The sequence below is a fragment of the Anopheles coluzzii genome, chromosome 2, assembly GCF_943734685.1.
Source record: "Anopheles coluzzii chromosome 2, AcolN3, whole genome shotgun sequence".
In the NCBI taxonomy this organism is placed as follows: Eukaryota; Metazoa; Arthropoda; class Insecta; order Diptera; family Culicidae; genus Anopheles; species Anopheles coluzzii.
In genome coordinates, this window is record NC_064670.1 from 121,719,559 (window position 1) to 121,747,374 (window position 27,816).

Below are 27,816 nucleotides of genomic sequence, written 5' to 3' on the forward strand. Positions count from 1 at the left end.
GCAATTTTCCGCACGGTTCGCATCAAAAGCATAATCATCATTTTGATCCTCTCGCTGTTGGTGCTCCCGTCCCTCCCGACCACCTTCTATCCAAACCCGTTCGATGATATTATTCTCAATCATGGTGATCACCTTCAACGATGATCCCAGAATCTGAGTGAGATCTTTCCCTCCCGTTTCGCTTCTTCTCGGGTTGCGTAGCGAGCCTCTTTATTGAAGCTGTTCGGAGAGAAGGCTTCGATAGCATGACAATTTTTCCGGCCTTTCCTTCAAGTGAGTTTTCCGCAAAGCGAAGCTTTCAAGTTGCGCTATAGTGGGGTGGCGTAGTGGGTGTGTCGACGCTTGAAAGTGAAATGAAGCATTGATTGCATCGGGAAAACGGTACGAGCTTTACGGGAAATTGGAAGCACTCTGTGCTGAGGGGAGAGAGAGTGAAAAAGGGGAAGGATCATCATTTCTTATGGTCGCCAATAATTTCCAATGCGTTCACAATAATCCACCTGAAACAACCGTTCCCTGCGCCCTTGTAATAACCTGGCCGTGTAACTCTTTCCCCATTCCACTTCGGAATGCTTTCCCAATCCCAATTCCGGCTGTGGGTTTGCTACGAGAGGGTGAAAAATCTATTTCTTATGTACAGGGTTGTGATGGGAGGGTTGGGAAACTTTTCCCAACATTCCGGACCGTTGTTTCGGTGTTTTATCACTGCCGGGGTACGCAACACTTGACACAGCAGCAGGTCGGCCAGCAGCGGTGTTGCCAACCGGCTGGTGGAAAATTGAGATTTATTGTTATGTTTTCCCCACCCAGCACTAACTGCTGGGTGTCATTTTTTTTTTCTTTGCTGGAGAAAAAAAACCCACAACCGTTACAAGTTGCTGGTCCTTTCGTGGAGTGGCCGGGGTGAACTGGCCCGGGAAGAAGCATTACAATTTCCCCACCACTTCCGGCGTGAGTCAGCGGAATGTGAGGATTTGGGACTATGATTTCCGCATGGGTACGCGTTAGCCTGGGGGAGACCAGATGGCGTGCACAGGAAATTGTCCGCTTAGCAGTTTTCGTATTCCATAGAAACATACGCATACAAACACACACATGTGCGTGTGTCTGTAATAATTCAGCTCTCCTAACCTATCCTAATGCGCCGGAACGCGACGGTCAAGGTGCCAACGCGTTGGCAAGCCTTGTTTGGTAGCTGAAGTTCACTTTCACCGTTGACACCGGGAAGTTATCTGAAAGTAATTGACAATTTAGCACATAATTGTGATTTGTTTTTGGGGTTAATATTTCCGCCTTTGCAAATGTGGCTGGACAGTGTCGAAAAGTGGTTTCTTTGGGCATTAAAGTCCGTCAAATTAATGGAAAAGAGCTGTAAAAAGACGCTCCTATCACTAGGATATTTTTACTTTTCCAATAGTAATGTAGTTGCAACGATGAGTGTGATGAAATTGTAGAAACCTAACTAGATAGATGTTATAACATTAAGTTCATTAGCAAAACCGTTGACAGCTTATTTCGCTAAACGGTTTGCATGCATTTGGGCGGTTTGTCATGTGTGTCGTGCTAACGAAATCGCCAACAAGTATGCAACCTGCATGACAAATTGCCATAAGTCATGCAAATAGCAAACAATAAATAGCTTTATAAGCCTTAGCTAATGCCGTTCCAGGAATTATTCCAGAACTTACCGTTGTAGATAATTTATCAATCTGGCGATGTTATTTACTTTTGTAACCGCTGTCCAAATTTAAGGACATTATCGGTTGCCGCGAAAAAAGGATTACAGTAAACGAGAACATTTCCCCTTGTAGTAGGCGCGTATCACGAATCAAACCGTGGGCGTGGGCATCTTTCCCCAGACAATTGGTCAAACTTCTCGCTGAAAGTAAAGACACGATTGTTTGCGTAAATTGGCTCCTATTTTTAGAGCAACATTCGCCGGCCACTGCTGACAGCGTAAAGCCAGTCGAGTGAGCCCTTGAACACGGGACATGGTTTAGGAGGAGACAACAAAAAGATACTATATATAACCTAAAATAAATACCACCAACAGGCAGGAAAGACTTTCGGACGCAGGAACGAAATCTCGGACCGCATGTTACCATGCCCGGTGATAACTGGTTGAACCAGCTGAAATTGTTCCGGGACGGCACCCGTTACTAGGGGCTTAGGGAATGAGTTTTCGTTTTCAGCAACGAAGAGGCTTATGTCGTTGTTTTTTTTTCGTTTATGGATTACAAGATCGTTATGGACTTCGTTTAGTGGGATTCTTCTAGAGAATCAAAATGACAATAAAGTATTGTTTCTAAATTTGTCCCAAAAAAGGTTAGTTTCGGTAAAAATATCATCGAACGGGCTTTGGCGTTTACATAGAAACGCCAAAATTGCAGCAATCCGCATTGCATTTACAGTACACGGAATAGCGTTTGAATTATAACAACAGCCTGGTGAAGCAACATGTACCGTGTATGATTTAAAACATTGTTTTTGACGACTCACATGAATTTCCGCCTTTCATGGCACGATAAAAAAAAGAAAGAAAGAAGGGAAATACTATCTCATCCAAACTCCCCCGTGCCTGTCAATTGCTTGACACAAAATGAAGTTTATTAGATTACGTTCGCATGTGCTGCTTTTAGCTGTGTGGCCTTCAAGGGTCCTCTGCTTCCTCTGGGTGCGGGAATGCGAGAATCTATGTGGGAAAACAAAATTCGGTTTCCTGTGTGCGAGGAACTACTGCTGCTGCTGCCTCTGCCGATGTTGTTGCTTGCTGTACGTGGATCGATCGAGTGAAATGTGTTAGTTCAACCGACCGAAAAGTGATTATCCTTTCACATGATTGCCCCACTCGGTGTGTGAGCATCGGGCGTCTTTCAGCGGTGGCAGATTTTGAGTGGCACGAGTGTGGCACGTTTGAGCAGGAGATTCCTACGCTAGGCTTATGTCTTATACTTTTTCTTCCTTTTTTTTGGGGCACGATAAACTCTACAGAGACGACACATAGCTCATACGCCCAAACGGTGTGCCGCTGGTTGCGCAAATGATTGTGTTTCGCTTTCGAACATTCTTAGAATGATTGTTTGGAATTCCGAGCTCATTCTGTTCATTGAAGAGCCGAGAGTTGCGTTTCGTGAAAAAAATGGTACGAGTCTCAAAGAAAGATTCTATTTCAAAGCAGACACAATAAACGAAATTGGCTCTCTGGCGGAAATTAATTCAATAAACATACCATCAAAAAGCTTCGCCGCTAGAGCTGGGAGCTTATTTTAACGACAAAAACATTGACAACGTGCTTTGGAAAGTAGAGCGATAGAACAAAATTTAAACCAGCTTCGTAGCGGCGGTGAGAGCGATGTTTGACGGAGACGCGCTTCCTTTTCCAAGCAATCATTATAGAGGAGATACTTTGCTGAGCAAAAAAAACCAAAGCTTTCTTGGCTAAGTCAAACCCACATCTGGGCATGTTTTAGGTGAGCAATAAAAGAAGGAAATGAAAACGCTCACATCGCTCGTATTCTTTGCTTTATGTGTAGGTTGGCTTTGTGCCACGGAGTTGATAAAAGATGTTTAGCTTAGGGAAGTTTTCCTCTACAAAACCTGGAATGCATTGTCATGTCAATTTCAAGAAACGAATGAGCACTTTTTGTTTTCATTTGAAATGTCTTTTTGAAATGACTGTGTGTACCACGAAACTGTCAGCTTTTTGAGAGTTATTTTGAACCTCAATGCCTTTTACGCCTGAATGTATGCTATCCACGATACGTATGCTGCTTAATATAATAGAAAGTATCAAGATTTTATGATTTCCAAAGTTTAAACTTGATAGACGCTTCTAAAGAATCTTGTCTTCTTGGGCATCTTAATGTAATTAAAAATATAAATACCAATATATCCACTTCCCGTTAAATTACACGTTCAAGCAACATTTTATGACATTATTTTTCAATATGATACTCTCCTGAACTTTGAATTTTCTCTCAACCATCTTTCATCCACCATGCCATCACCTACCTTTAACCGCATGTTGCTGCAGACCGATTAAGAATTTAATAATGTGGTTAAACTCATAAAAAAGCCATCGACTTCATCAGTTAAGCTGATCAAACAGTCCATCAACAGCACCATCGCATCAAGCCCAAGCATCAAACAGTGTTCCGTTTTTTCTTGCTTTTCATTTTCGCCCCGCAATTTTCACTGATTTAGCCTGGCACGAAGCAAGACAGGGAAGCAATTTACCGCATTTCGCAAATGCGGCACAGGCACGCTTTACTTGATGGCCGCTCGGGCCGTTCGAGGCCGTGTGGCAGCGTGTGAGTGGTTTTTCCGGCGGTCGTTTTAGGATAGTCAAACCATGCCACACGGTTCGTGTACCACACCGCAACGGCCTATGATGGTGTGCTGGTGTGAATGGACGTCATTAAAAATGGTGCTGTATGAGTGACAAAATTTTACGACTTTTTGAGTGTGCCAACATTACCGGGGCACAGCTGTTCGGTAGTTTGACACGATCATTTTCCATACCTTTTTAGGGAGGGCATTATAAATTGGTTGCTTTATGAGGTGCTGGGCGTGTAGTCGGGTGATGTAGATTTGAAGTTAATCGCATTTACTCTTTACTCTCAATTCAATGCACGTGCCGTGCGTGTCAATTGAGCTTAACTGTTGTTTGTGATTTTCAAAATTTAATTACCTTGTCGTATTAAATCAATAAATTTGTCAAACACAATTCTCCAGCTTCGCGTGAAAACCATCCCATAAAATACAATTAAGAATCTCAGCTGCTGCTGCCATGCAGCGATTGAAAACGGATCTTCCAAAAAGAAAAGCGTAAAAATAAATCCCTTCGCTATTCCGTAGCTTCAACTGGTGGTTTGTGTTCGCATTTTTTGTGCTCTCAAACTGCTTCCCTGCTCTATCTGTGTACGATCTGCATGCTATCGTCGACGGAGTCTCATCGTGTGCATTGCATTCATTTCCGCTTCCAGTTTGGCGTATAAAAATATCCTGAATAGGTTTCCTAGACCCGCTGGTTGCTGCTTGCGAGCTTTTTATGCGGAAAGTAGGAAGTTTTTCGTCGGCTTCCGGCTTTCGGTCGTTGCATGGCGATGGCCGCGTTGGCCTCGATAGAGTGCAGAGTCCGGGGTTTTTGTGGGCTCTGCATCGTTGTGCATCCTTTTTGCAGTGCCGGGGCTCAGGTCAAGCATAATTTTTATTCTTTCACCTCATCGCTGCCGGCACCGGCATCACACGCCCGAGCTCTATTTCCGGGCGTGAGGGAAAGAAAAGCGTCATAAGTTGCTGTGAAATTGAAATAATGCTCATAATGGTGTCGGACAATAGGGAGAAGCTTTTTCCTATTTGAATGGTATATAAATGCGCTCGGAGCGTCCGGGCATTGTTTGCTGTGAATGGGGAGTGGGTTTTTTTCTGTCTGCCAGTTTCTATGCAGCGTGTTAATGGACCATTGATGTTAATACGTTTATTTGATTATTGTTATTTCTCTTTACTCATTAGTACTTTAAACTAGCCAAAGGATTAGTACCAGCAAATAAAATTCCTTACATAATAAACAATGTTTTAATCATATCATATCACCGTATCGTATCATATTGGAAAACATTGGTATGTTTATTACACAAAATTGAACATAAAATAAGAAATAATGCGCCTAAAAGTATGCTACTGCCCTTGAACAAGCCTTTGTTTTCAAGTTGCCTAAATTTAGGCGCCTTTTATGAAAACCATATGGCTCATTCAAAAACAGCTTTAAAAAACGATACTAACCAGCTGTGAGCTGCTATTCCTCAAAAAGTACACTTCCATAAACTCTTTTGGCTTGTTTTTTTCCAATGCCTGTAAGTAAAATTGAACACATTTCACACCATTAATCATGCACCAGCCGCTTCAAACTCTCCAAACCTCTTTCCACCGCTATCGGTAGCAAACCGATTGGCGTAAATAAAACTGATTTTTATCGTCTCACCTGTCGCCCCCGAAATTTGTCCACCATTTTTATCACCACACATTACTTACCCCGAATTTTTTTTGTTGTTTTGCGCGCGAGGACAACCGATTCTGCTCCACTATAGCGGGAAGCAAGTGTGTGGCTCTGTTCTGCGATTGATCTCGGATTGGCTGCGTGGCCCGAGATTTTGCGACAGCTTCGCGCCGTCGAAAAAGCAGCCACTGAACCGTAGCACGAAGCACGCGTGCTGTGAAATATTCATTTATGATAATGCGAGGATACATTTCTTCCATAAAATCCTACCCGCCCGTTGCCCGCTGCCTTCCCTCATCGTTCGCGGTGATACACGCACCGCCGCGCTCGCCGTTGTATCAAGAGTGGATTTGGGCTTTGAAAGTCAACCGTAGCGAAATGGTGGTGAATTTAACGGATCAGTTATACCTCCTCGTGAACGCTTTGATGGGGAGCTTTTCTTTGTAGCGTGCACACACACGCACCCACGTAATGCGGCTTATGTGGTGGGGTGAGGTCCTTGGCACAGCGAATGGTACAGCTTCTTTCAGCCGGTGAACGACTTCACAATCGATTAATGTGTACGATACCGCGACTGATGTGTACACATGTTCGATTAGCATACAAAATGGTCCCTACCCACTGTCTGTAAGCTGCTCTTTTCGTGAAAGCTTTTATGCATACGTGCGAGGGTATTGTAGTATGCCGCTGTCTGGTGGTGAGATGAATTATACGCTTTGGAAAACTTTTCAAACGTAATGGAATATTTTGACGAATTGAAATGGGGGTAAGCCTCAAATTTCACAATATTGATAAATAACAAATTGGTGGGGAGTTCCTCTACAAAACGATTCCTGGGGAGCCATTTCAAAGAGAGAGAAAGCGAGAAAGGCAATTAGCCTTGTCTGTGCTTAGCGCGCTCGTTACTCATGTGTGGCGGGAATGATAAATTTCAACCGATTCCGTTATCCCAGCTGGGGCGTGGGGCAAACTCATATTTCAGTGTTTTCCCCTGCCGATCATGTATTTATTGTTCCGATGGACGACCTGCTCTAACTCTCGGGGGAGCACTTGTTTAGTGAAAACCGAAACAAATCTCCCTATCTGCTCACCCCCTCCCCTTTCCTGTTCCTGTTGATGCGCGGAAAACCTCGGCAAAAGGATATGGCGTTTATAATCGTGACAGGGAATCGTGGGCTTGGGAAATTTATGTTATGCTTCCTATTCCGCGTTTTCTGCCCCGGTGATGGCGATTGATTGATTTCACGTGCTACCGAAAGCGATGGTGTAGAATGGTTGCTAGCGAGCGAAACAAGGAAGAAATATCGACTGGCTGATTGGGGTATCGGGTGATGGTAACGGACCACGCAAAGCAGGCAGGCCACGCGGAACATGTGTGAAAGAGTAAATCTGAATTATGAGTTTCATAAATCATCGATGATTTCGAGCGATACACTGGCAGGGGGGAGGGGAGAGAGAGAGAGCGAAAATATTGAAATTGAAAAATAAGCTTCTAACGCTATAGAACATTCTGAAGTGATGCAATCTGCAGCTCAAAGCGCCCGAAGTCATGCAATCCGCATATTAAAGCCATCCTTTCAAACCCCTTGTCTCTAGGGGAAACCGCGTCTGGGTAGATTGATACACTTTACACCCAGCACAGTGGACAGCTTTAAATTTAATTTTAATATCATCCCCAATGTCATTCTGGTAGACGCCCTTTTCCACACAACCAATCCACCGACTCACTCACACAAACACACATCAGCGGTAAGCTAGCTCAACCATAATTTCATCCGTCTCGGTCTCGGGTGCTCGGTTGAGCTCGTAAAAATAAATCCCCCCCCAAAAGGTTGGCGGTGCCGTGTTCTAAGAACTTGCAACGTGCAAAACATCAACACACAGACGCCTTCGTCCCGAAGCTCGAAGCTCACGTTACTCCTCCACAGCAAAAGAGCAATACATCACATGGAGGATGCCTGCCTGTTGACTTCAGCGACTGTCAAGCTTTATCCTTTGCCTGAGCCAGGGGAACGTTTCTCCCTCGCTCATGTCGCTCTGAAGGAGGGTTTTAGAGTTTGGAGCTTTTGCTGTTGTTTTTTGGTTTGATTTTTGGAGAACACTTTACTGCACTGGGAGCATCGAAATGAGCATATAAGAGTCTTTTTTAAGTCTTATTTTTTAATAATGTGATACGGGGCACTGCGGTCGAGTGCTGGTACAGTATCGGACAGAAAGATAGGGCATTGGTTTTTTAACGCACCATGCACCCGTTGGGCCATGTTTATGTGTGGTTTGTATGTGTTTGTGTTTGTGTATGTGTGTGTATGTGTGTGTGTGTGTGTGCATGTGTGTGTGCATGTGTGTGTGTGTGTGTGTGTGTGTGTATGTATGTTTGAATGTGTATTGATGTGTGTCTTTGTTTCACAAGTAGGTCGTGTCGGATAGATTTGTAAGTAGTTTTTTTGTGTTTTGGGTTAGGTTTTTGGTGTGATAAGCAGGACCACCGTTCTCGCGATCAGTGTGTTTTCGATATATCAACAATGTTACGGTCTACTTTCGCCGTGGTCTTCTGAGGACGTCCGGTTGACTTGCGCGTTTCGGTTGTCCAAGCGCGTTTCAGTTGTCTAAGCACGTTTCGGTTGTCCGAAGCGCGTTTGCCACAAAAGTGCGCGATCGTTCCATTACGAACTTGATCCTTTTGCGCTTAATGCCAGCAGCAGCCATTCGCTTTTACATATGGCGCTGATGATCGGTACAACGGTTAACTTCGACCCATTGTTACTAACATTGCTTGCTTGGACCGTCAAGAACGCGCTGGTTAAAAATTTGGACACGGCTGATCTCGTGCTCTGCCTGCGTTTTACTTCTATACGCGATGAATTACATCGTTGTCGAGCAGCGAAAACATCGCATGGATAAAAACTATCAACGAGTACGCGAGTAAGCGTCTTCCCTTCAAAATCGAGAACAGAATACTGCCGCGCTCATGAAACAAAACGCCCATTGAAAAGAATAACTGCGCGCCAGCTCAATGCACGCACAAAGTTTACCATTCGCACACAACGTGCAACGCAGAGATGCACGAAGGCCTTTCAATGGCGTGCACTGGAGAAACACCTGTGAGAGAATGCCGAGTTCATTGCTATTGTGCGTGTGTCCATTTCGCACCGGTGTCGCATTGACATTCATGAAACAGCACACCTGCGTTTTCGTCCGAGGAACAAGGGCTGCTGTCGATGTAAAATTTAGTTTCTATCCAAGTGTAAACGCACAATGTTTCACATGATAACACACATAATAAGAATAATTTCAACGCAATATGACATCATGGCAAGCTATGTTTTTCAGACACAAACCCGCGCACTTGCAAATACACATTAAAAAGCACACTCACTTTCTACTACTACTACTACACACACACACACACACACACACACACACACACACACACACACACACACTCACTCACACACATACACACACAAATACACACATACACACACACAAACACGAGTAACGTGGCAAAACAAGTGCACGGTGCATTGAAAAAAAAGGGTCCTATCTTAATGTCCGATACTGTACTTGTCGAGCTTGTCTGTGAGAAGCTGTTACTTGTCCTGGGTTGTATGAAGTTCGCAGGAAAACAGATTTTATTTTGGGACTGAGTAAAGTTGGTTGTTATTGGTAAAAAGAACCGATTTGGGATTCAGCTCTGAAGCAAAATGGGCAAAAAAACACAATTTGTAATGCGAGTTGCATAACTTTTGGCGTTAAAATATCAATACCACATCCTTCTTAAACTTCATACATAGCTAATTTTGAATTCATTCCTTCCTTCCACAGGCCTTGTGACCGGAATCTGCGCGACTGTGAGCTAATATCATGCCGTTTGCGACGAGTCGAACCGCTGTGCCGACTGCCCGGCTCGGCGCTGCAGCAGTTGGCGATGTGCGGTTTCTACGAGGATCTAGAGAAGGGAGTCACGCGTAAGTTTCTTTCTGCAGCATGCCTATGTCATATATGTTGAAATCTACAATGCGTTACGCTTTGCTGTTGTTTCAGTATTCCGCGCCGGTGAGCAGGGACGCTACTGGTATGCAGTGCTCGGTGGCCAGCTCGAGGTCCGATACCACGCAGCTGACACAAAAGATGGAAAGGTAGGTGGATCGTCACGTGGGAAAATGTGTTTATTTTTCAATAATATTTCAAACAGGACAATCATATGAAGTATGAAGGCTCATAGACAAGCACGGGAATTGACCTTCTGAACGATTAAAGCCCTCTCATCAAAATATTTGGATTATCGGCATGATGCGTCAGTTTACATTTCCATTGTGAGGATGAAAGAATTCCAAACGCCCACGGGAGATTATGATCGAAACATCCCGCAACACACAAAAGTCTGATAGGATTAACGGGAGGAATAGCGATATATTTCCTTTATCCCCGGAACGGAACGGGCCTACTTGCGACCTAATTTGAAATTCATGAGCTCATCCAGATTGCTTCCGGAGAGCATAGGTAATCTGAGTGATTTTTCTGCTTTGCAGCTTAAGTATTATGGATGTGGGGTGCTACTTTTGTATCCTTTCCAGAGCCGGAAGAAACCTTTGTCCCGGCTGAAATTGAGGGACAACAAAAACCCAGTAGCAGCTATCGCAACAATTCATTGCCGTTTGATGGCTCTATTTAGCCCCAAACCCAGCTACTACTTGTACGATGTCACTTGCTGTCAAAGCATTATAGTTACCGAATGGCTGTATTTATTTCACTTGCGTTTCAATTTCAGCCTTTCACACATAATACACAGGCACACGTTCGGGCCGCCGTCAATCAATACGGCTTGTTTGTTTATGCTGAACCAGAGCGCAAGCATGAAACGAGCTGATTGTGGTTGTTGCTGCTCCCGTCCCGTCTTCGGGTTGATGTAAAACAAACGACATCACAACAAAGGTATCGTCTTACAGTGTGCTGGCTGTGGAAGGACCAACACGTACACGACTCCATACGGCGTAGTGGCATATGTTTGTGTGTGAATAGCTGGTGCTGGAGCTGGTAAAGTGGTTACTTCGCCGGAGGATCCAATTTCACTTCACCGATACTGCCCATGATGTCATACGCTCGATGACGATGACACAATAAAATTGGTCGTGCTCGAAGAAGAGAAAGAGAGAGAAAGAAGAGAGGCGGCTGGTGGTTGTGGTCCACTTTGTCGAGAAGGATGCCCCTCGAGAAGGCTCACAATTAATTAAGGTCTTAAAAACGCTTAAGCGAGAAGTGCCATTACATTCCATCGAAATACCACAAAGAATGCCAAACGCTCTCCATGTTTTGGATTCGATTGAAGTTTATTACCGTGCTTGGGTCACGCGTTCCAATTACATAGCCTGGGGTCAACCAGTGTGGTGTCTGGGTGGTTGAATTGAAATGGTTAAGATACGGCGCAAAAATCCCTCCCAAGAAATGCACGCTAATCAAGCTCAATCAATAAAACCGCCGCACACATGGTTGAGTAGGTCCGGCCACTTTAGTGAATGGGTCGAACGGAACACTCCATTCTGTTTGGAGCTAGGGGACTAATTGCAGGCGGAATCTGTCTGGGGAATCTTCATCTGCAAGGCCTCCGTTTTTGGGGGACGCATCTTTCGGTTGCCACAAGAAACGAAACAAATGCGCACAAACTTTCCTTTTGGCCAGCAGGTGAATTGTTCGTTCCTGCGAGCGCGTCTTCATAATACGCCTTCAGCTCCAGTAACACAACCGGAAAAAGAGATTACATACGGCCGGACGTGACCTCACGTAACCGAAGCACTTCCGATGGGCAGCGCAGAGTTGGTCTCCTGCTGCGTGCTGCATTTGTCTGCGCCGGTGAAAGAGAATGGCACGTGCCTAGATGAAGATGCGTGAAAGTGTTTGAAAGGGCGCCGCCTCGTGACTTTGATGTATGGATACTCGGTCCAGTTTTTTTGGAGTATGTTTTGATTGGCTTTCTTTGATTGAAATAAAACATTGCAAAGGGTGCTGGCGATCTTCACTAATTTTCTGGGTGTTTTCTATAATAAAAGGAGTGATTGTTAAGTTGTTTGGGCACTTTTTTTCAATGTAAAACAAAAACATTACCCTCTAGTGATGTATCTGTTCTCTTTGTCAACTTTTTCAGTTGAATTTATAGAAAACGTTTTCAAATGAACGAAAAGAGGGAAACAAAACGCCTAAATGTATGCAAATATCAAAACAAAACGTTATTTTTAAGCTACTTTTTGAGGTATTTCTTCATTGTCGCCAGTTTTAATTGAAATTTTGATTACAGTTGAGCAGAGCGCATACCGTTTTGTCATATTTGCTTCATTTCGCATCAACCTTCCATGATCTTCACACAACAATCATACTACCCATTGCCCAAAACGTGTTAAAACACTGCATCAGCAACATTGTTTACACCACAGGAGGACAGAACAAAAACATCCCTCTCAGTGAACTGACGAACTGGTTGACTTCTTGCTATTCCCCAAAAAAACCCCAAAACCCAAAGGCCACCATCCCGCACTGCCGACGGTTTCGGTTATTACTGGCTTTGTTTATTTATTTGTCAAACAACATTCTTCTCCACGTTGGGCAGTGCACGTTCGCCCATGCTGCCGTGCTGCACACACTGTTTCACGAGGTGTAATTTCCTTTTTCACTTCCGTAATTTCCTTCTCGTTCGTGCGTTGTTCCTCCAGTGCCGTAGCGGAAGCAGACGTTGGTGTTTAGGTTGGAGGATGTGCGTCTTTTTTTCGTTGCTGTTGTTTCTGTTCTCTGTTCCTACCGTTTGGACGGAAAATTTTGGTCTTCGCTTGCAAATCCCGAACGGTGCGCATCGTCACTGGAACAGCAGGGAATGGGAAGGGGGAAATCCCCCTGAGGAAGGTTCAAGATTTGAGCGTTTAATATTTTGTTGTTTACGCAAATGTATCACTTTACCGACCGTGCCCCGTCGTCAGCCGCTGTCGTCGCGGTTGTCGTTACGACTTTGGTGGTGTTTATATTGTGTGTACACGCTGGCAGAAGGAGACTGTTGCCTTCGCGTGGTGAGTGGTGAGGGCAGCAAGGGCGTGCTTTTAAAAATGTATTTGCCTCCGTCTGGCTCGTGGGCTTTTGGCAACTGATTGAGTCATCCAGAAAGGCAAAGGACAATTTTAAGCGAGAAAAATAACCGTCATATTTTAAACTCTATCCACAACTCGCCAAATGATCCAAAATGGGTGGGAAAAAGTGGGCAATAATTTCTGTTTCAAAATGGAACATAACTTTTCTATCCAAACGGAGTGAAATGTGTTTGCTTTTTCTAAACAAACTATTGCCTAGTTTTCGAAAGCATGATTTATTTTACGTTCGTTCCCCCGAAGCGAGCATAGCTTCTCGGTCTGGTATGATGAATTTTATGTGCAATGAAGCAAAGGAATTCCCTATCGAACTATGGTGCACCTAGTTCTGGAGAATCGGTACGGGTTTTTTTATATTACACACACACACACTGCCGACCGTTACCGTACGCCAATGTTTGCACAACTCGCAGCGTGTAAATCTAGGAGCACACACATGCGGAAGAGAGGAGAATAAACGAGTTGAAATTTAATGTAAACTTTGCAACTGCACCGCACACAAAGGAATCCGTTCGCGGTGGAACCTACGCAACGGTTTGTCTGTGTGTGTGTGTATCGAGTGTTTGAAATTGGATGCTCTCGGGTTAGTAAATTTCAATTTCAACCATCTCTCCGGAGATCTCTTCTGGCCCGGGTGCTGCAACAAAACCATTTCCCATTTCCTTTACACCGTAAAATGTGTAAAATGTTGCACAAATCCATGGCTGAGCTCTCCAGAGACACACTACCACCACCGTTCTATTTTCACGCCATTGATGGTTCTGTTGGTTAGCATCGATTGTAGCTTGTTCGGGTAATGTTGTGGCGTTCCGGTTTTCCAAACACCTTAACCACTGCTGGGTTGGACTGAACCGGTAGGAGGGAAGGTCTGTACGCCCGACGCGGGTTGTATTGTCGAAGTATTGTACAATTTCTTCCACTACGGTGAGTCGAGCCAATAATCGACATGATGAAAGTGGTAGCGACCATCCTTCCGTGTTCAGTACAGGTCTTCGTTGTACGGTTGATCATTACACCACACACACACACACACACCTTGCCCTGGTAGTTCTATCAACAAGTTGCCAAACAGCTGAGATGGTGTGCTTGCTAGGCAGGTTGATTTTAGCAGCGCCCGAATGTAGGCTACGCTTTCTCCATTATCACTCGTTTGCTCCGAGCCAGAAATGCTCCCGGTGTGAACGGCGGTGATGTTTGTGCTGATATAAATTCAATTATGAAATTAATTCGTTCCTATTAAGTAATCAACAGTACATTATTTTCCTTTCGCCCTCGCAATTTCCTCGATGAGTTTGTGTGGATGGGCGGTGGTTGCTGATGTGCGGTTTGTTGTACGGTCGATACACACAGGCATGAGGCCCCAGAAGCTCGTGCTGTGTCGTAGCATCGGTCCGGCACAATTGTCTCTGAATTATGCTGATTTGATTCAGTCTCCTTGTTTCGGGCCGTTTTGCGCACTGGTTTTGCTCCGGACGTTCGGTTGTTTTGTCAACGAGTTTGTTACGAGCTTTTGCACACCACAGCTCCCTAAATGGACCGACAATCTGCAGCATGAATAATGGAAAATTGCTACCCATGTTTTTGGTGGTTTTGCGTGCAATTTTCCCCGGCACTCCGCCCCATATGAAGCCACGTGTAACATTAGCTAACTATCGCAAGACCCCGGCATACGCTTGCCTGTTCGGATGTCTTTTATGTTTTGAAGCGAAAGCATATCTAATGCCATTTATGATGCGGTTGCTTTTCGATGCTAGCGACGATAATGATGATGATGCTCATGATGGTGGTGATGGTGGTAATGGTGTTGACTTTAGGCAGCCAAAGGTTTGAGATAATTTATTCCATTAAACATACTAAAAGCTGGTACGGGGGGAGTCGCGAAACGGATGAAGTGATGTACGAAGGTGGTTGCGGATTTCAATGGATCACATGTCGAAATGCTAATGTGTGGTATGCATGTGTGTGTGTGTGTGTGTGAATATTGAACTGCGTGTCTACGTCTCGATCGAAAGGTGTGTGCCGCATGGTGAAGGATAATCTTGCGTCGATGTGAAAAATCAACCACAAATAATTAGAAATCATTTGCGTTTGATCTTGTGAGCAGAATGGCACATAAACGGTATGCTTGGGAGTGTTATGACAGCATTGGAATGTATTTAATTGATTAAATGATCCGCAATCGAAAGGTGTGCTCACGAATAAAACGCTTATTATGGCAGATTTGCATCGCAAATGGCATGACTTTAGGCGTGTTCCATTAAACGTCGCTTTGTCATTTACCCATCGAACACATTTGTGCTTTATGGGATTGGGTGCTTTTCATTAATGAGTGTAAATTAACCATCAAAGCACGAGCATAAATCATTAATCAATAACACATCGCCACATTAGATAACGCTCACACTAGAAACGATCGCAGACATGAAAGGAATAAATACCAACCTGTTGTTACCTCCACACGTTCGCCGCCGTCGTCGTCGTCGTGCCTTACATCACACACCTGCAGGAACTGCAATGGTGCTGGACATGTTGCCGTTCGCCAAAAACCGCATGTTGGTCTGTCAATTTATGCAACCATTTCCTCTCGAAACCGTTCCAAAACGGTTCGGCCATGTGCGCTCCCCGCGTGTATAGCTACGATGTGCGTGTGTGCAAGATAAATCCCACCCAAAAGTGGTAGGCTTGCAGTGGAATGTGCACACACACAGAGGGCAGCATGTGAAAACAGCAGCAGCAGCAGCAGCAGCAACTTGCGAACGGCACCGACTCAACGTCGCCTTCGTCACAGAGACACCCAGCGGAGGGCATCCAGGGGGAGCTGCTGTTTCGGTTGCGTTGACGCATTGGTTTGTTTGCCTGATGTGTTTGCCTGACGCGGCGGGTTGGTTTGGGGGTTGTTGTGTTGTGGTCGTTTGCACTAAAGCACAAAGCGCGACGATCGACACAACGGACAGCAACGTTATGCTCTTCGGAGAGGAATTCTCTATTATCTTCCCGAACGAATATTTTAGATAGTTTTACTTTAATGTCTCTTTTTTAAATGTGTTAGTTTCAACTCTAAATCCAATTATTATTTTTTAAATTGTTAGCACAAAATTGCGGTAAACCCCCCGTATCATTATAAAAGCTGTGTCGCGCAACTGCGACTTTCCACATTCCAACCTCGACGCGCTGCATCCGCACCACGCAACGGGGTGGTGCTTTCCTCTAATTACCCTATTTAGCTCACCAGCGCCGCCACTGTCGTCTCGAGTGCCCCGCGGACAAATGTTGTCCTCTTCTCTTCTGCTTCTTTCTGGTCCAAACAGCGCTCCAGCGGCAGTTTGTTTGCTTTGCGTATCTTTGTGTGTCTTTCCGCGTGTCTCTAACACTGTGGCGCGCGTGGTGCGCGGCTGCCTTTCAACACATTCCAGCGATCGTCAGTGTTTCGTTCCGAGTCGCACGTAGGAGTGCTGTTCGTCGATGATCGTTCTGCCACAGCCACCGTTGTCTTAGGTCATCTTGGCCGGCCTGGGGGGAAAGGGATTCCAGTGCGGTAAGGGAAAAAGCCAAAACAAAAGATTTCCCCAATGAAGATGTCTTTCTGTAGTGAGAGCTCTTTGTGTTACTGGTTAATGCATGTTTGTAAATAACTTGAGTAAATTTCCTAGCAATGGGTCTTGTTCGCAGTGAAAAGACAGACGAAAAAAGTGTCTTAAAGTACCTTACCAAATTAAAAAAAAAAAAAAACCTGCTCATATAAGTCAAACCTTATCGAAGGCATTAAATAATAAAAAATAATTATGGCTGTCATCAAAAATAGCTCCCCAACCGTATAAGCCAACGCTAATTCCCGTTCCAAACGCATTAAAAGCCATTCCAAAGCCCAGCTGGTCGTGGTTTCCTACTGTTTGTTTTCGGTGGCTCCAACTGTTACGGTCAGCGTTCCACTTGCACTAATTTCATCGTGATAGGCCTTCTGTAATCGATTACGATCAGCTAAAGCGTGTTGGGGGGAGCGCGGTTTTCCTTCGCGCTCATTTATTTCATCTTTGCCGCGTGCTGTCTCCATTTTAACGCTCTCCCCAGTCCGTCAATGATCGTTGCTGTCTTTAGAAAGAGAGAGAGAGGGAATGAGAGACAGAAAGAGAGAGCAAGAGCAAAGGGCCGGCGATCGCAAACTGCGCGCTTTCCGAGAAGATCGCCAGGCAAAAGGGAACGTGTCTCGCTCATGTAAATGCATCTCGTTGGCATGGTTCAACACACAGAGAGAGAGAGCGAGAGTCTGCATCTCTACTCACGTTCGCTGTGTTAATAACGCGTTTTTCTTGCTCACTCTCTCCTTGGCTCTCTATCGCTGTCTCTCTCTCTCTTGCCTTTGGCTGCGTAGAAGGCTGTGCTTTTTTTTCGGGGGGACCAACCATGCGCGATGAAGGTTGTACACACGGCGCTAGCGCCGTCAGTTCAACCGTGGATGCCGTGTTGACAGTGTGTGCGAGCGTTCCCGTTGCCCTTTTTTGCCTTTGCAGCACAATCGAAAACGCGTACCGGTGTGTTTATTTTCTGTTCCGTCACAATCGTCCACGCACACGTGCGTTGTTTGTGTTGCGTATCTATTATTGCGCGAATGCATTTCGGTGTGTTTGCATGATCGATTTGTGTCCACCGGCACGAGTGTACTAGCAGCCCAGCCAAACACACAAGTGCGCTGTTTGAATTTATATTTGTCCCAGTTGGATTGCAATACATCGACTGTACAAATATCTGTTGCATCGATTAGTGTGGGCCGTACTGTGGTGAGTGTGCTTCTACCGTTTATTGTGACCTCTGTGGTTTGGTTTTCTGGTACAAAAACCCCCTTTTACCGTATGGTAATAAAGCGTTGGTGGCGAAAAGAAAAAAGATCCAGAGCAATCGATATCAGCTGCCGTTTGGCGTTTCCTCTTGCGTGTAATTTCCGCGTGTGCAATTTTCTAACGCGCGGGCCCGCGCCTGTGTGTGTTTGTGTCAATAGTGTTGCCGCAGGAAGCGGAAGGGCTTTCGGGAGGGGTAAATAGTGTTTGCATAGTCACCATCAAATCAGCTAAACAGCTGGCTCGTTGGGCGTTCAACCCACGCCCGAAAGGTGATAAGCTACGCGCTGGGGTAGGTTGTTTACATACACCGGTTGCCACTAATAAATCCGGCAGCGTGATAAGATAAGGCGTGCGCGGGAGGAGGAGCATACAACCGGTGTGCATTGTGATAAAACTATATGCTCGTTGGCCGGTTGGCGACATTTGGCCCTCCAGTGTGTGTAAGCTCGCGGTGACTTTTGGGGCGTATTAAGTGCTGCTTGATTGGTGGAAAGAGTTGGAACTGTTGAAATATTCAGCTCAAGAGATTGGCAGAATTCCCTCAAGGATATATTGGTGATCTTTCAACCGTGAGTATAAACTAAGAAGTAGTTGTAACGAATCATACCACCACTAAAACAAACACCAGGCACGTACTAGCTCAGCGTCAAAATCAATTTCTTGGGCAAACAATCGATCGCAATGTTTACATCTCTTCGACGGCTTTTGAGTTGGACCTTGAAGCTTGACCATTCAAACCCCCTTTCCCCCTTTCTTAGTCGAATTCGGTAGCAAACGATTTGTTTCGCGATTGATCAACTTCCTCCAACCCCTCGTGCCGAATCGGAACCGATCACCATATCGATTCGAAACGGAAAGTGATCATTCGCTACCGTGAGATTGAAACCTTCGTCCAACTTGGTCGCAATGGCCGATCTCTGGTACTGGTTGCGGTGTGATTAAAATGTGCACCAGCACAACGACACTACGCAATACGGTGACGGATACGGTGAAAGTTTAGGTGGTCACTGCTGCACAATTGCTGCCAACACCCCTCCCAGTCCCATAAAGGGCAAACGTCAAGGTGTATCGATTGTTTGCGGGAAGGGGAAGGGATATTTTGAGGAAGAGACAAAGTGAATAAATTAGTGAAAATGAACGACTCCAAGTGTACAAGTGTGTGTACGTGTGTGTGTGTATGTACGCACCGCCATCAATTGTGTTGATATTGGGTTGCAATAAACAAATGTGACATTGATCGAAAAGCGGGTCAAGTTTCACAACTTTTCCCCGGGGGAGGGGGAAAAGAGGGCGCATAGAGTGTCCTTTGTTGGCGTGGGTTGTGTCGGCAAGTGTCGTCGCAGCGTACCAATTACCGCTCGGCGGTGGCATTGCGAATTGGTGTTTCAATTGAATGTGGTCATCTCGTAGCTCGTAGACAATGCTCGTAGACAAATGATACACTCAGTTGGGGGTAAAAATGAAGTAGAACGCAAAAACGATCACACTGCTCATCATAGTTTGTAGATTTGTTTTAGATTGCGACTCCTCCGCAACTCAGACATCATCGGACCGTTTATGGTAGCACTACTAATGATTGTTAGGACTGTGGAATGAGCATTGTGATCGCACATGCCCGCTTTCAAGACGCCTACACAACCCCCAGAATGTCTCCAGAGCACCAGCAGGCAATCGCAATTAGCGGCCAATGCCAATCGATTGGTTTGATTTAATGTAATTCCAATATCAGTTCACCGATCGTACGAAATTGGAAGCAATGATCTTCTTGTAAGCTCTCTGCCACATTCTGAACAGTTTCCAAAGAAATTTGCATTAACGATCTTATGATTTGCTACTTCGGGTGGGTGATCTAAAACCAGGACCGCTGGGACCTATTAGTGTGGGTAGTGCGGTGATCACCACCCGAAATTCATTGTTTCGTTTTTTTTTCTCCGCAAAAAAAAAACAAACAAATCCAACACCGAGTAAACCCACCCTACGCAACGCATGTGTGGCCATAAAACATGGTCAACTCGGTGGTGCCTAATTTGGCGACCAACTGCAACCCACGGTGAAATCCAGCCAACAACACCTACACACTGTTGCGCCGCCAGGTTGTGTTGGCGGCTCGCTTTTTTGGGATAATCCCCGTTTGGCTGGAACTTGGACCCCTGTGTGCGGGTTGGTGGTCAGCCTGACCCTAAGCCGCAAACAAACGGTGACATTTATCGTGCAAGTGTCGCATATCGTTTTGGGGGAGGGTAAGTTGGGGGTTTGTTTTTGTTGAAAGTGAAACCATATCTTAAGCGGTTCCAACTGGACGTTTCATACGATGGGGAGTTGACCTTGTTTTGTTTTTGGGGGGGTTTAATGCGACAGTTTCAAGATCGAAACAGTTATTTTTTTATGCTCTCGTTTGCCTTATGCGCTATCGGCAGGAATAACTACGTCTTAGCGTCATGCGTCTCGATATCATCAACATTGGCACATCGATCGGATCGGGAGAAGGTTTCACTTTGCGAAAGCGCCGCGTCATGAAATGGTGAACAAAATCATCGAGATATTATTAGCTTCGCCAACATCTCCTCCCTTTTTTGCCTACCGACGTACGCAATGATCATCGGAGATCCGTTGGTTATGTTTACATCATTAGCGCAACGGGTCGGGCAAGAAGGTCGTTCGCGCGACTAGTGCAGAAATGTCAATAGCTTAATTCGACGTAATTACATTACGGCGTGACTGCAGACTGCAGTCCTGCCCGAGCTCCAATAATTTCAAGTCATGATCGATCGTCCTCTCGTCCGCTGGTTGATATTGTAATAAGCGAATTCTTTACTCCTGCCTGCTGACTTGTCGGGTTGTGGGAGTTATTGAAGAATATCATGACTTGCAATGTACAAGCGATTCTTTAGAAACAGTGACCTCTACCAATAGCAGGCCCGAGACACCTTTTGAGGTTCGAAGCAATAACACTTAATTGAACCGTAATGAGCTATTGTTTGATCGGTGAGGCTTTGCAAAAGGTTGATTAAAAGGCGATCAATTACATCTGATATTATAATGAAGGGCATAATTCCTTCTGCTTTTCTTTATCGTGTCAGTATTTATGGATTCTAGCAGTGTTTGTACAAGTCTTTAAAAAACAAGTAATCTATCTTCTGACTGATACTCTTTAGATTACATCAGACGTAGATCATTACGTTAAAAGTTTCAATCAGACTTCGCTAGATAAAAACGCCTTCTCGCTAAAGACGCTCACCAATCACCGTGCAACAGTCCAGTGTTTTGCTTCGTAGCATCCACACATTCCCACCGGAAGTAATGTTTACGTTCCTTTTTTTTGCATATCTAGGCCGCATATCTTAACGAGTGCTGTCGTTGAGTGTTAAAGTCCCATCAATCAAGATACACTCTCTTTCGAAGATGGGAGCACGGTGGTGGTGTGTGGCGTGGCACAAGTCTTTCTCCATGAACCGCTAGACAGATGAAGATGATGACGATGCGGATGATGATTATGAGAAACGTTTAGCCGGAGCATAAGACGCATCGGTGAATGATTATGTGCTTTTTCTTATTTGTTTGGCTCTACTCGCGGGCAAGTGCGTGTACACTTCCGCACACAGCAGCAGCTACAACAAAGCTCCATTAGAAGGAAGCTTGAACTTCCATAGGCCCTCGACTATGGAGACAAACTGTAGTTTGAGGTGGTCGCAGCAGAAGCCGGAATGTTGACGTCTATGTTATATCTAATTAATCGCGCCCACCTCTTCAACCCAACCCACAAACATCGCTACGATCTCACTCCAAGTTGGCTCAGCAGCATCTGTTTCAGCTGAGCCACTTCCGCTTCGCCGACTCCAAAACAACTGCGCTGTAATATGCAAACCGATAAGTTTGTGTGTGTGGGTTCCATTCCCGGCAAGAATGTAGAAGGTGCAAAAACGTTCCCTGCCCTTTCTCAATGCCACGGTCCATGGCAGCGCTGCGATAACGACCTAAACCGGCTTCAGCAAGAAGCCTGAGCTTTGGATTCTTGAGCGCTTGTGGCACCCAGTCCCCCGCCCTCCATCCCACTCTCGCATTTCCGAGTGATTTCTTGCTCTACTCTCTGATGTACGTGCGAAAACTGACTTCGGGCGGTGGGCACGACGTCCATAAACATAGCGGTACCGTGGAGCAACGAAAAAAAAAAGCTTCTGTGCCGTTGCACTCACCTGAGGTTTGCTGAGGATCTTTTTGCTCTGCTTTCCTGCGCTGGTTATGCTTTATTATTGCCCCATTGCGTACTTCTGCCCCACTGTCTGCGGCAGCCCTTCCGCCGAAGGTCAACCGAGGTGTAGCCGGTCAAGGTGCCGGCCTGGGTGGTTGTGTTTTTGATAGAGAGGTTGGAATTCGTTTTCGCGATGAATTATTTAACACCGTTGCTAATTTTGAGGTAGTATTTTTCTTCTCTCCCAATGCCCGACATTTCTATTGTGGGGCTCTTAACTTCTCGCGGGAATGCCACTTCGCGCGAGCCGTGGTCATAATTCATAATTTCCGAGCCTCTTTCCTCGCTCGATCCAATCTAATCGCGCATTAGAAACACGCAAGTACCATTTGCGAGTGGTCTAATTTCGATCGCGAAACAAGCGCACAAACGGCAGTAGATGACAGTGCTGGCTGTAGACGGTGCTCTCGTTCCATTGGAATCGTCGCTTTAGAAAATCTCCGGATTGCAGATGAAAGCCACGCCATGCTTTGGTTCCCAATAAAAGCGACTCTTTTGTGACAGAACCGCTCCCTCACCGACTCATTAGAAGCAGGAAGGCGTTGCTCGGGCGCTGTACAAATTAGCTTCCGGGGTTCACAAAAAAAAAGTTACATTGCGGAATGTTAATTCAATTTGATATTAAAGCGGAATGGAATGGCAAGAATGGAATGCAAAACTGGCGCGTATGAATGCGAATGCGTTCCCTTTTGTCGGCGCTTTGCACACAATGTTGGTGGTAATGGGCAGTTACTGCGGGGGCTTGTAAAAGATTGGTCATAAAATTGAATGAAATTTGTGTCAGGCGGGCACATTAGCTGTGTTATTTCTACGTTCTACTGCTGTGAAGTTATTTAAACGCCCAAGAGATTAGTTATGCAGTTTCCCCGAGGTTTGATGGCATGCCATCCTATGATTTCGCTCTAAAAATGAGGATGAACAAAGCAAATAAATGATAATTAAGCCAATTAAGTCATACACATTGCATAACTGTAGGCGTTTTGTTGCGCTGATTGATAACTGTGTGGTAATTAAACAGCTTGTGTCGTTGGTCATCGTTGGTCAAAGCTTAATTCTAATATGTACTTCATCTTCTATTTTGAATTCAAAAGGGCAACAAAGCCCTCGGTTTTCCGCAATTTGAAATATATTGACTCCAATGGTTTTTTGTGTGTACCTCAGTGTCCACAAATCACTAGCCGAAATGTGCTAATTAAATCACGACCCTTCATCATTATGAACACACAAACACAGTACTGCGACAATATTTATTCAGCGGTAGGTTTATTTGCTCGCCAAATTATCATCGACAGTCAATCGATGTTTACCAGAATCCTTTAATCATCTCATCTCGGGTCGCTCGTGCATAATGTAGTAGTGGAGCTGTCTACAGCTTTGCAGAGCTATGTAAATGTATCTGTTTGAGTGCATCAAACATGCCGGTCACAGCTGTTGGTTGGAAAATAGAAACATTGAGATGGAGCTGTGGAAAATTTCTATGACGAGGTGTTGATATGAATAAATAAACATCTCGAGCACACCAGCTCCCACGCCAAATCTAGCGAAGAACATTGGGGTGTAACTTAAACCGGAAATGTACTTAAAAAGTAAACATAAACTTAACGTTGCTCTACAGAGTTGAAGTTAAGGCAACTGCTAATCTTAAATATCCGTTAAAGTATCTTCATTTCTCTGCTTAATGAGTTTCATACATTGAACGGATCATCATCGTAAGGCCATGGATACTAGTAAAGCGATTTGTTGACAATAGTACTGAAAGTATGATTAGTTTCTCTTTTGTTCATGGCCATGTTTTACTTTCTCCGGCTCTACGTATTCTATACGTAGAGCATTATTCGCATCTGCATGTGAACTATAACTTGACCATGCCCCATGAGGATTTGTGTGTCTTCCGTAGTTAGCCACCGTTGAAGCAACATTATTCCTGCCCTTATTTACACTTTATCGTGTGCTGTTGGCTTTCATCGAATCCCTCCCGCACTTGCATGGTGGTCGTGTTCAGCAGGACACGGCCGAGTATGTGTGTGTGTATTGGCTGACTCCTGTGAGTGGGAAATTGCATTGCCATTTACATGCATGACCGGCATCGGTTGACAGACGTGCAGTGGCTACGCGGCACTCGCCACAAAACCGTCCCAAGCCAAGGGAAACAAGCGTCTCTGCTAGCACTAACAACAACACTGACACGACCCTCCCCGTCATTAGGGCTTTGGGCGTTGCGTGCTCTGGTCGATCGATTTATTCATTTAAGTTAAGCAAGTACAAATGCCTCGGGGACAAGAATGAAGAGCATGGTTGGTTGGTTGGTGGTTGGTGGCTGGCGGGAAGTGTACTTCAGGGCATTTGTAGCTGGTTTGGACAACACATAAGTAAATGTCCACCAAAGGATAATTTCATGGCGCTCGCGTGTGTTTCGCCGCTGGGAAGGATTAAGATGGACAGTAATGCATTGTCCAACATCAATCTGAGACGGTAATGATGTTATTTGGTGTGGAATTTATGAACAGCACCGGAAGGCTACCCAGATAATGAGCTTTTGAATAATGAAGTGTGTTGCTTGCACAGATTAAATTGAGCTAATTGTAAGGATTTAATTATATTATTTGCACAACACTGTACATCTGTATTATCGGTGACTTGTTTGATCATGTACCATGTTTTGATAAGGTGATATTGACATTTAGATTAATTAACTTGGCTTTGCACTGCGTATTGCATACTGTAAGGCGAATCAAACTCTTCAAATTTACCCAAGCCAACAGCTATTTAGCATGCATTGTTTAATGTAGCAACAGAACATAGCTAACTGTTCCCTTTTGTGTTAATTCCAGACATTCAAGAGTGAACTGAGCACATCCACAAATTTCCACAAAACTGCAACCAACTGCACTTTGGCGTTCCATTCATCGCTCGACAATTTCTCAACTTTTGTCTCGCTCGTGTCTGTCCCAAAGCTCGTTGCGACAAAGCCCGTAAGTGGCTCATACAATGCAGCACATTTCATCCATCGATGGTTACCATTTTCGCTTCCCAATGCACCGGCAAGCGGTAGAGACAAACAATAGATGCAGCTCTGGCTGCCTGCCCGCTCACCGTATATACTGTCACGGCGGGTTTCAGGCTCTGTAATGACGGGTCGAGACAGTTTACGAATAAACAACGACTGCTCACGATTAGTCCCGTCTCGATTGCTAAGAACAACGCGGGAAGCATTCCTTTCAAACGACACGATGCAATTCCGCAATCAAAATGCTTTGTTTGTCGCGGGGTTTTGTCACAAAAACCGTTTGCCCACGGTGTGATTGGGACAGATTTCAAATGATAAAAATCGTATTTCTATTAACCTGAATTACATTTTTCAACTTTATGTTATTGAATGTTTTAATCTTATAAGTTATGGAGGTATCAAAGTTGTACTGAATAGTTGTGCAAAAGTATACCAAAAAAGCTTTTAAAAACTTTAATGGCGTGTTCGAACGCTGGTAGTTGATATCTTTTTACTTATATGATATTATCAAAAAATATTTTTTGGTCTCACAGTGTTTTCAACATTCTCAGTCGAGCATGCAAGCTTTATAAAGAAAACAAAGCCTCAATCAAGGGACCCATTCTGCACGCAACGTCGAGCAGTATGTCCATGCAAACAACGAGAAAGAAAAAGGAGTAACGCTAAACTGAAAAGCAGGTAGCATAATTTTTCAATGCACCATTTTCTGAAAGCCTCCATTTCCACAGGCTCCCGCACATCTTTGCAACAATCCCCCGGTGTGGAAGATTGCAGAAAAATTGCAACAAATTTTCCACCCGTCTGCACGCGTCTGAAACGCGGAAAAGAAAAAAAGTGGGAAACAGTAGGCTCACTCGCGCACTAACCGTGCCCCGTTTCTTCTGGTGCATTCAGGTGATTACCCCCGCGAACGCCCTGCCGTTGACAGTTGCCTCTCGATGGTGGGATGGTTCTTTGCCGTCATGCCATCGCTGCCGGTGGGCTTGTACTTTGTAGTGTGAGCATTAGGCGTGAGATCGTCGCAAGTCGTACAGAAGATCCGTTTGTTGTTTTATTTTCATTTTAAATCCGTGCTTCTTCTTCTGTTGGGGATGGAGAACAGTGCTTCTGCAGCTTTGAGCATAAATCTCAACACCCCCACACAGTCAGACACACACACATGAACACACGAACGGTATAGTGACTGTCGTTGGCGTGTTTGTGGGTGGTTATGATGATTGTTTTATGATTTTCTCATCGCTCATGGCTTGCTGTGATTTTGTGCAGAGCGTCGCGCGTTGAGTGTCGTCGATGCGATAATTGTGTGTGTCTATGTGTGGTTGTGTTGCCGTCGAAACCAATTAGAAACGTCAAGATTGAGGGGGGCAGGGTGCCGCGTGGGTGAGTTGACGCGTCGCTCGTACAACGGCAATGACCTCACGACCAAAAACATAAACCACTCGGTTGCGCATGGTTTATTGCAGCATCAGCCACAGCACTTCGATCACGACCTGCCGACGCATTTCCTACCCCAAAAAAATCATTAACCAAAGAGCATCGTCCCGGGACTTTTTGCAGTGAAGAGGAATAATTTAACCATTACTTCTGTGGGCGTATGTTTTCTTGTCTTCACTTGCATTATCTTCTATTTTGTCTTATTTATGTGTCTGTGTGTGTCTGTGCAAACCGTCTAATTAGCGGAAACTGCTTTGATGGCGCCGTTTTCGAACGTTGCTGCAGCTTGCTTGCTGTTGTTTTTATCGTCTTTATTGACAGCACTTCTCTAAACCCCGTCGAAAGCGACCGCAAAGTTCACGGACACTCAAGTGCGCACAGTAAGATATATGGGGGGAACACGGTGTAGCGGTTTGGCATGAACTACTCACCCCGGCCGCGGTTCGATGAGCCGGAAAACAGTGCTGCGAATCGGTTTTTCTTTATCGCGCTTTTTACTTTCAGAAAATTTGTGTTCAATTGTTTGAGCGAGTTTGTTGAGCATCAAATGGCCGCTGCGAGATGATTGTTTTGCACGCTTTGTGAAGGGGGAAGGTGGATTGATGCATTTTGAGGCTGTGTTTGCGTAAGGGATGATTTCCCACGGGTTTATCAACCTCCCAGAGCCCTCTGGGAGGTACTAAAAGTGCATTCCGGTTTTTTGTAAATGCTGCGTTCAGATAATGGGATCATAATTGAATGAGTGTTAGAGTGATTTGGTACCAATTAAAGCCGCGTTAAGAGATAGACAGTGTATTTTGAGGTTAATTTTGCAGTGGTTGTATTGTAACGCCTTATTGAGCAATTCATAAAAAGCAAGTAGGCCAACTAATCGTTCATTCTGTGCATCGACAACTATGTTTTATGATAACAATAGAAAAACACAAAATTATGACAAAATAAGCTTAAATAAATATACATCACTAATAACTTATTTATCTTTTCGTTACAGGTAATACGTTCAAATACGGCAACGTAAGTAGCCTCAACAAATTATGAAATCCTGCAACGTGTTGCATAAAAGACATTACTGTTGCCAAAATAATGGATCTTTCATTTCTAACGATAAGTTACATAAAATCTGGCAATTCTCGCTTTTGAGATTTGAGACTTTATTCCACAATTTC

General features: G+C 44.8%; 2 protein-coding genes across 10 annotated transcripts in view; both read left to right on the plus strand.

The window, feature by feature from the left end:
- LOC120949158 (klaroid protein) overlaps window positions 1-27,816 on the plus strand; it is a 175,224-nt gene that overhangs the window by 77,205 nt on the left and 70,203 nt on the right. The gene's annotated exons all lie outside the window — the stretch shown is intronic.
- LOC120954006 (rap guanine nucleotide exchange factor 4) overlaps window positions 1-27,816 on the plus strand; it is a 111,812-nt gene that overhangs the window by 31,161 nt on the left and 52,835 nt on the right. For 7 of the 9 annotated variants that reach the window (XR_005751429.2, XM_040374497.2, XM_040374501.2 and 4 more), the window contains exons 3-4: window positions 9,824-9,966; window positions 10,043-10,137. Coding sequence is in view for 6 of the 9 variants with exons in the window: in XM_040374497.2 (XP_040230431.1) it covers window positions 9,824-9,966; window positions 10,043-10,137 (238 nt within the window). In the remaining 3 variants the exon portion in view is untranslated. Of the gene's footprint in view, window positions 1-9,823; window positions 9,967-10,042; window positions 10,138-17,555; window positions 18,530-27,641; window positions 27,665-27,816 lie in introns of those variants that run through there. The other 2 variants (XM_040374504.2, XM_040374505.2) reach the window with 1 other exon arrangement.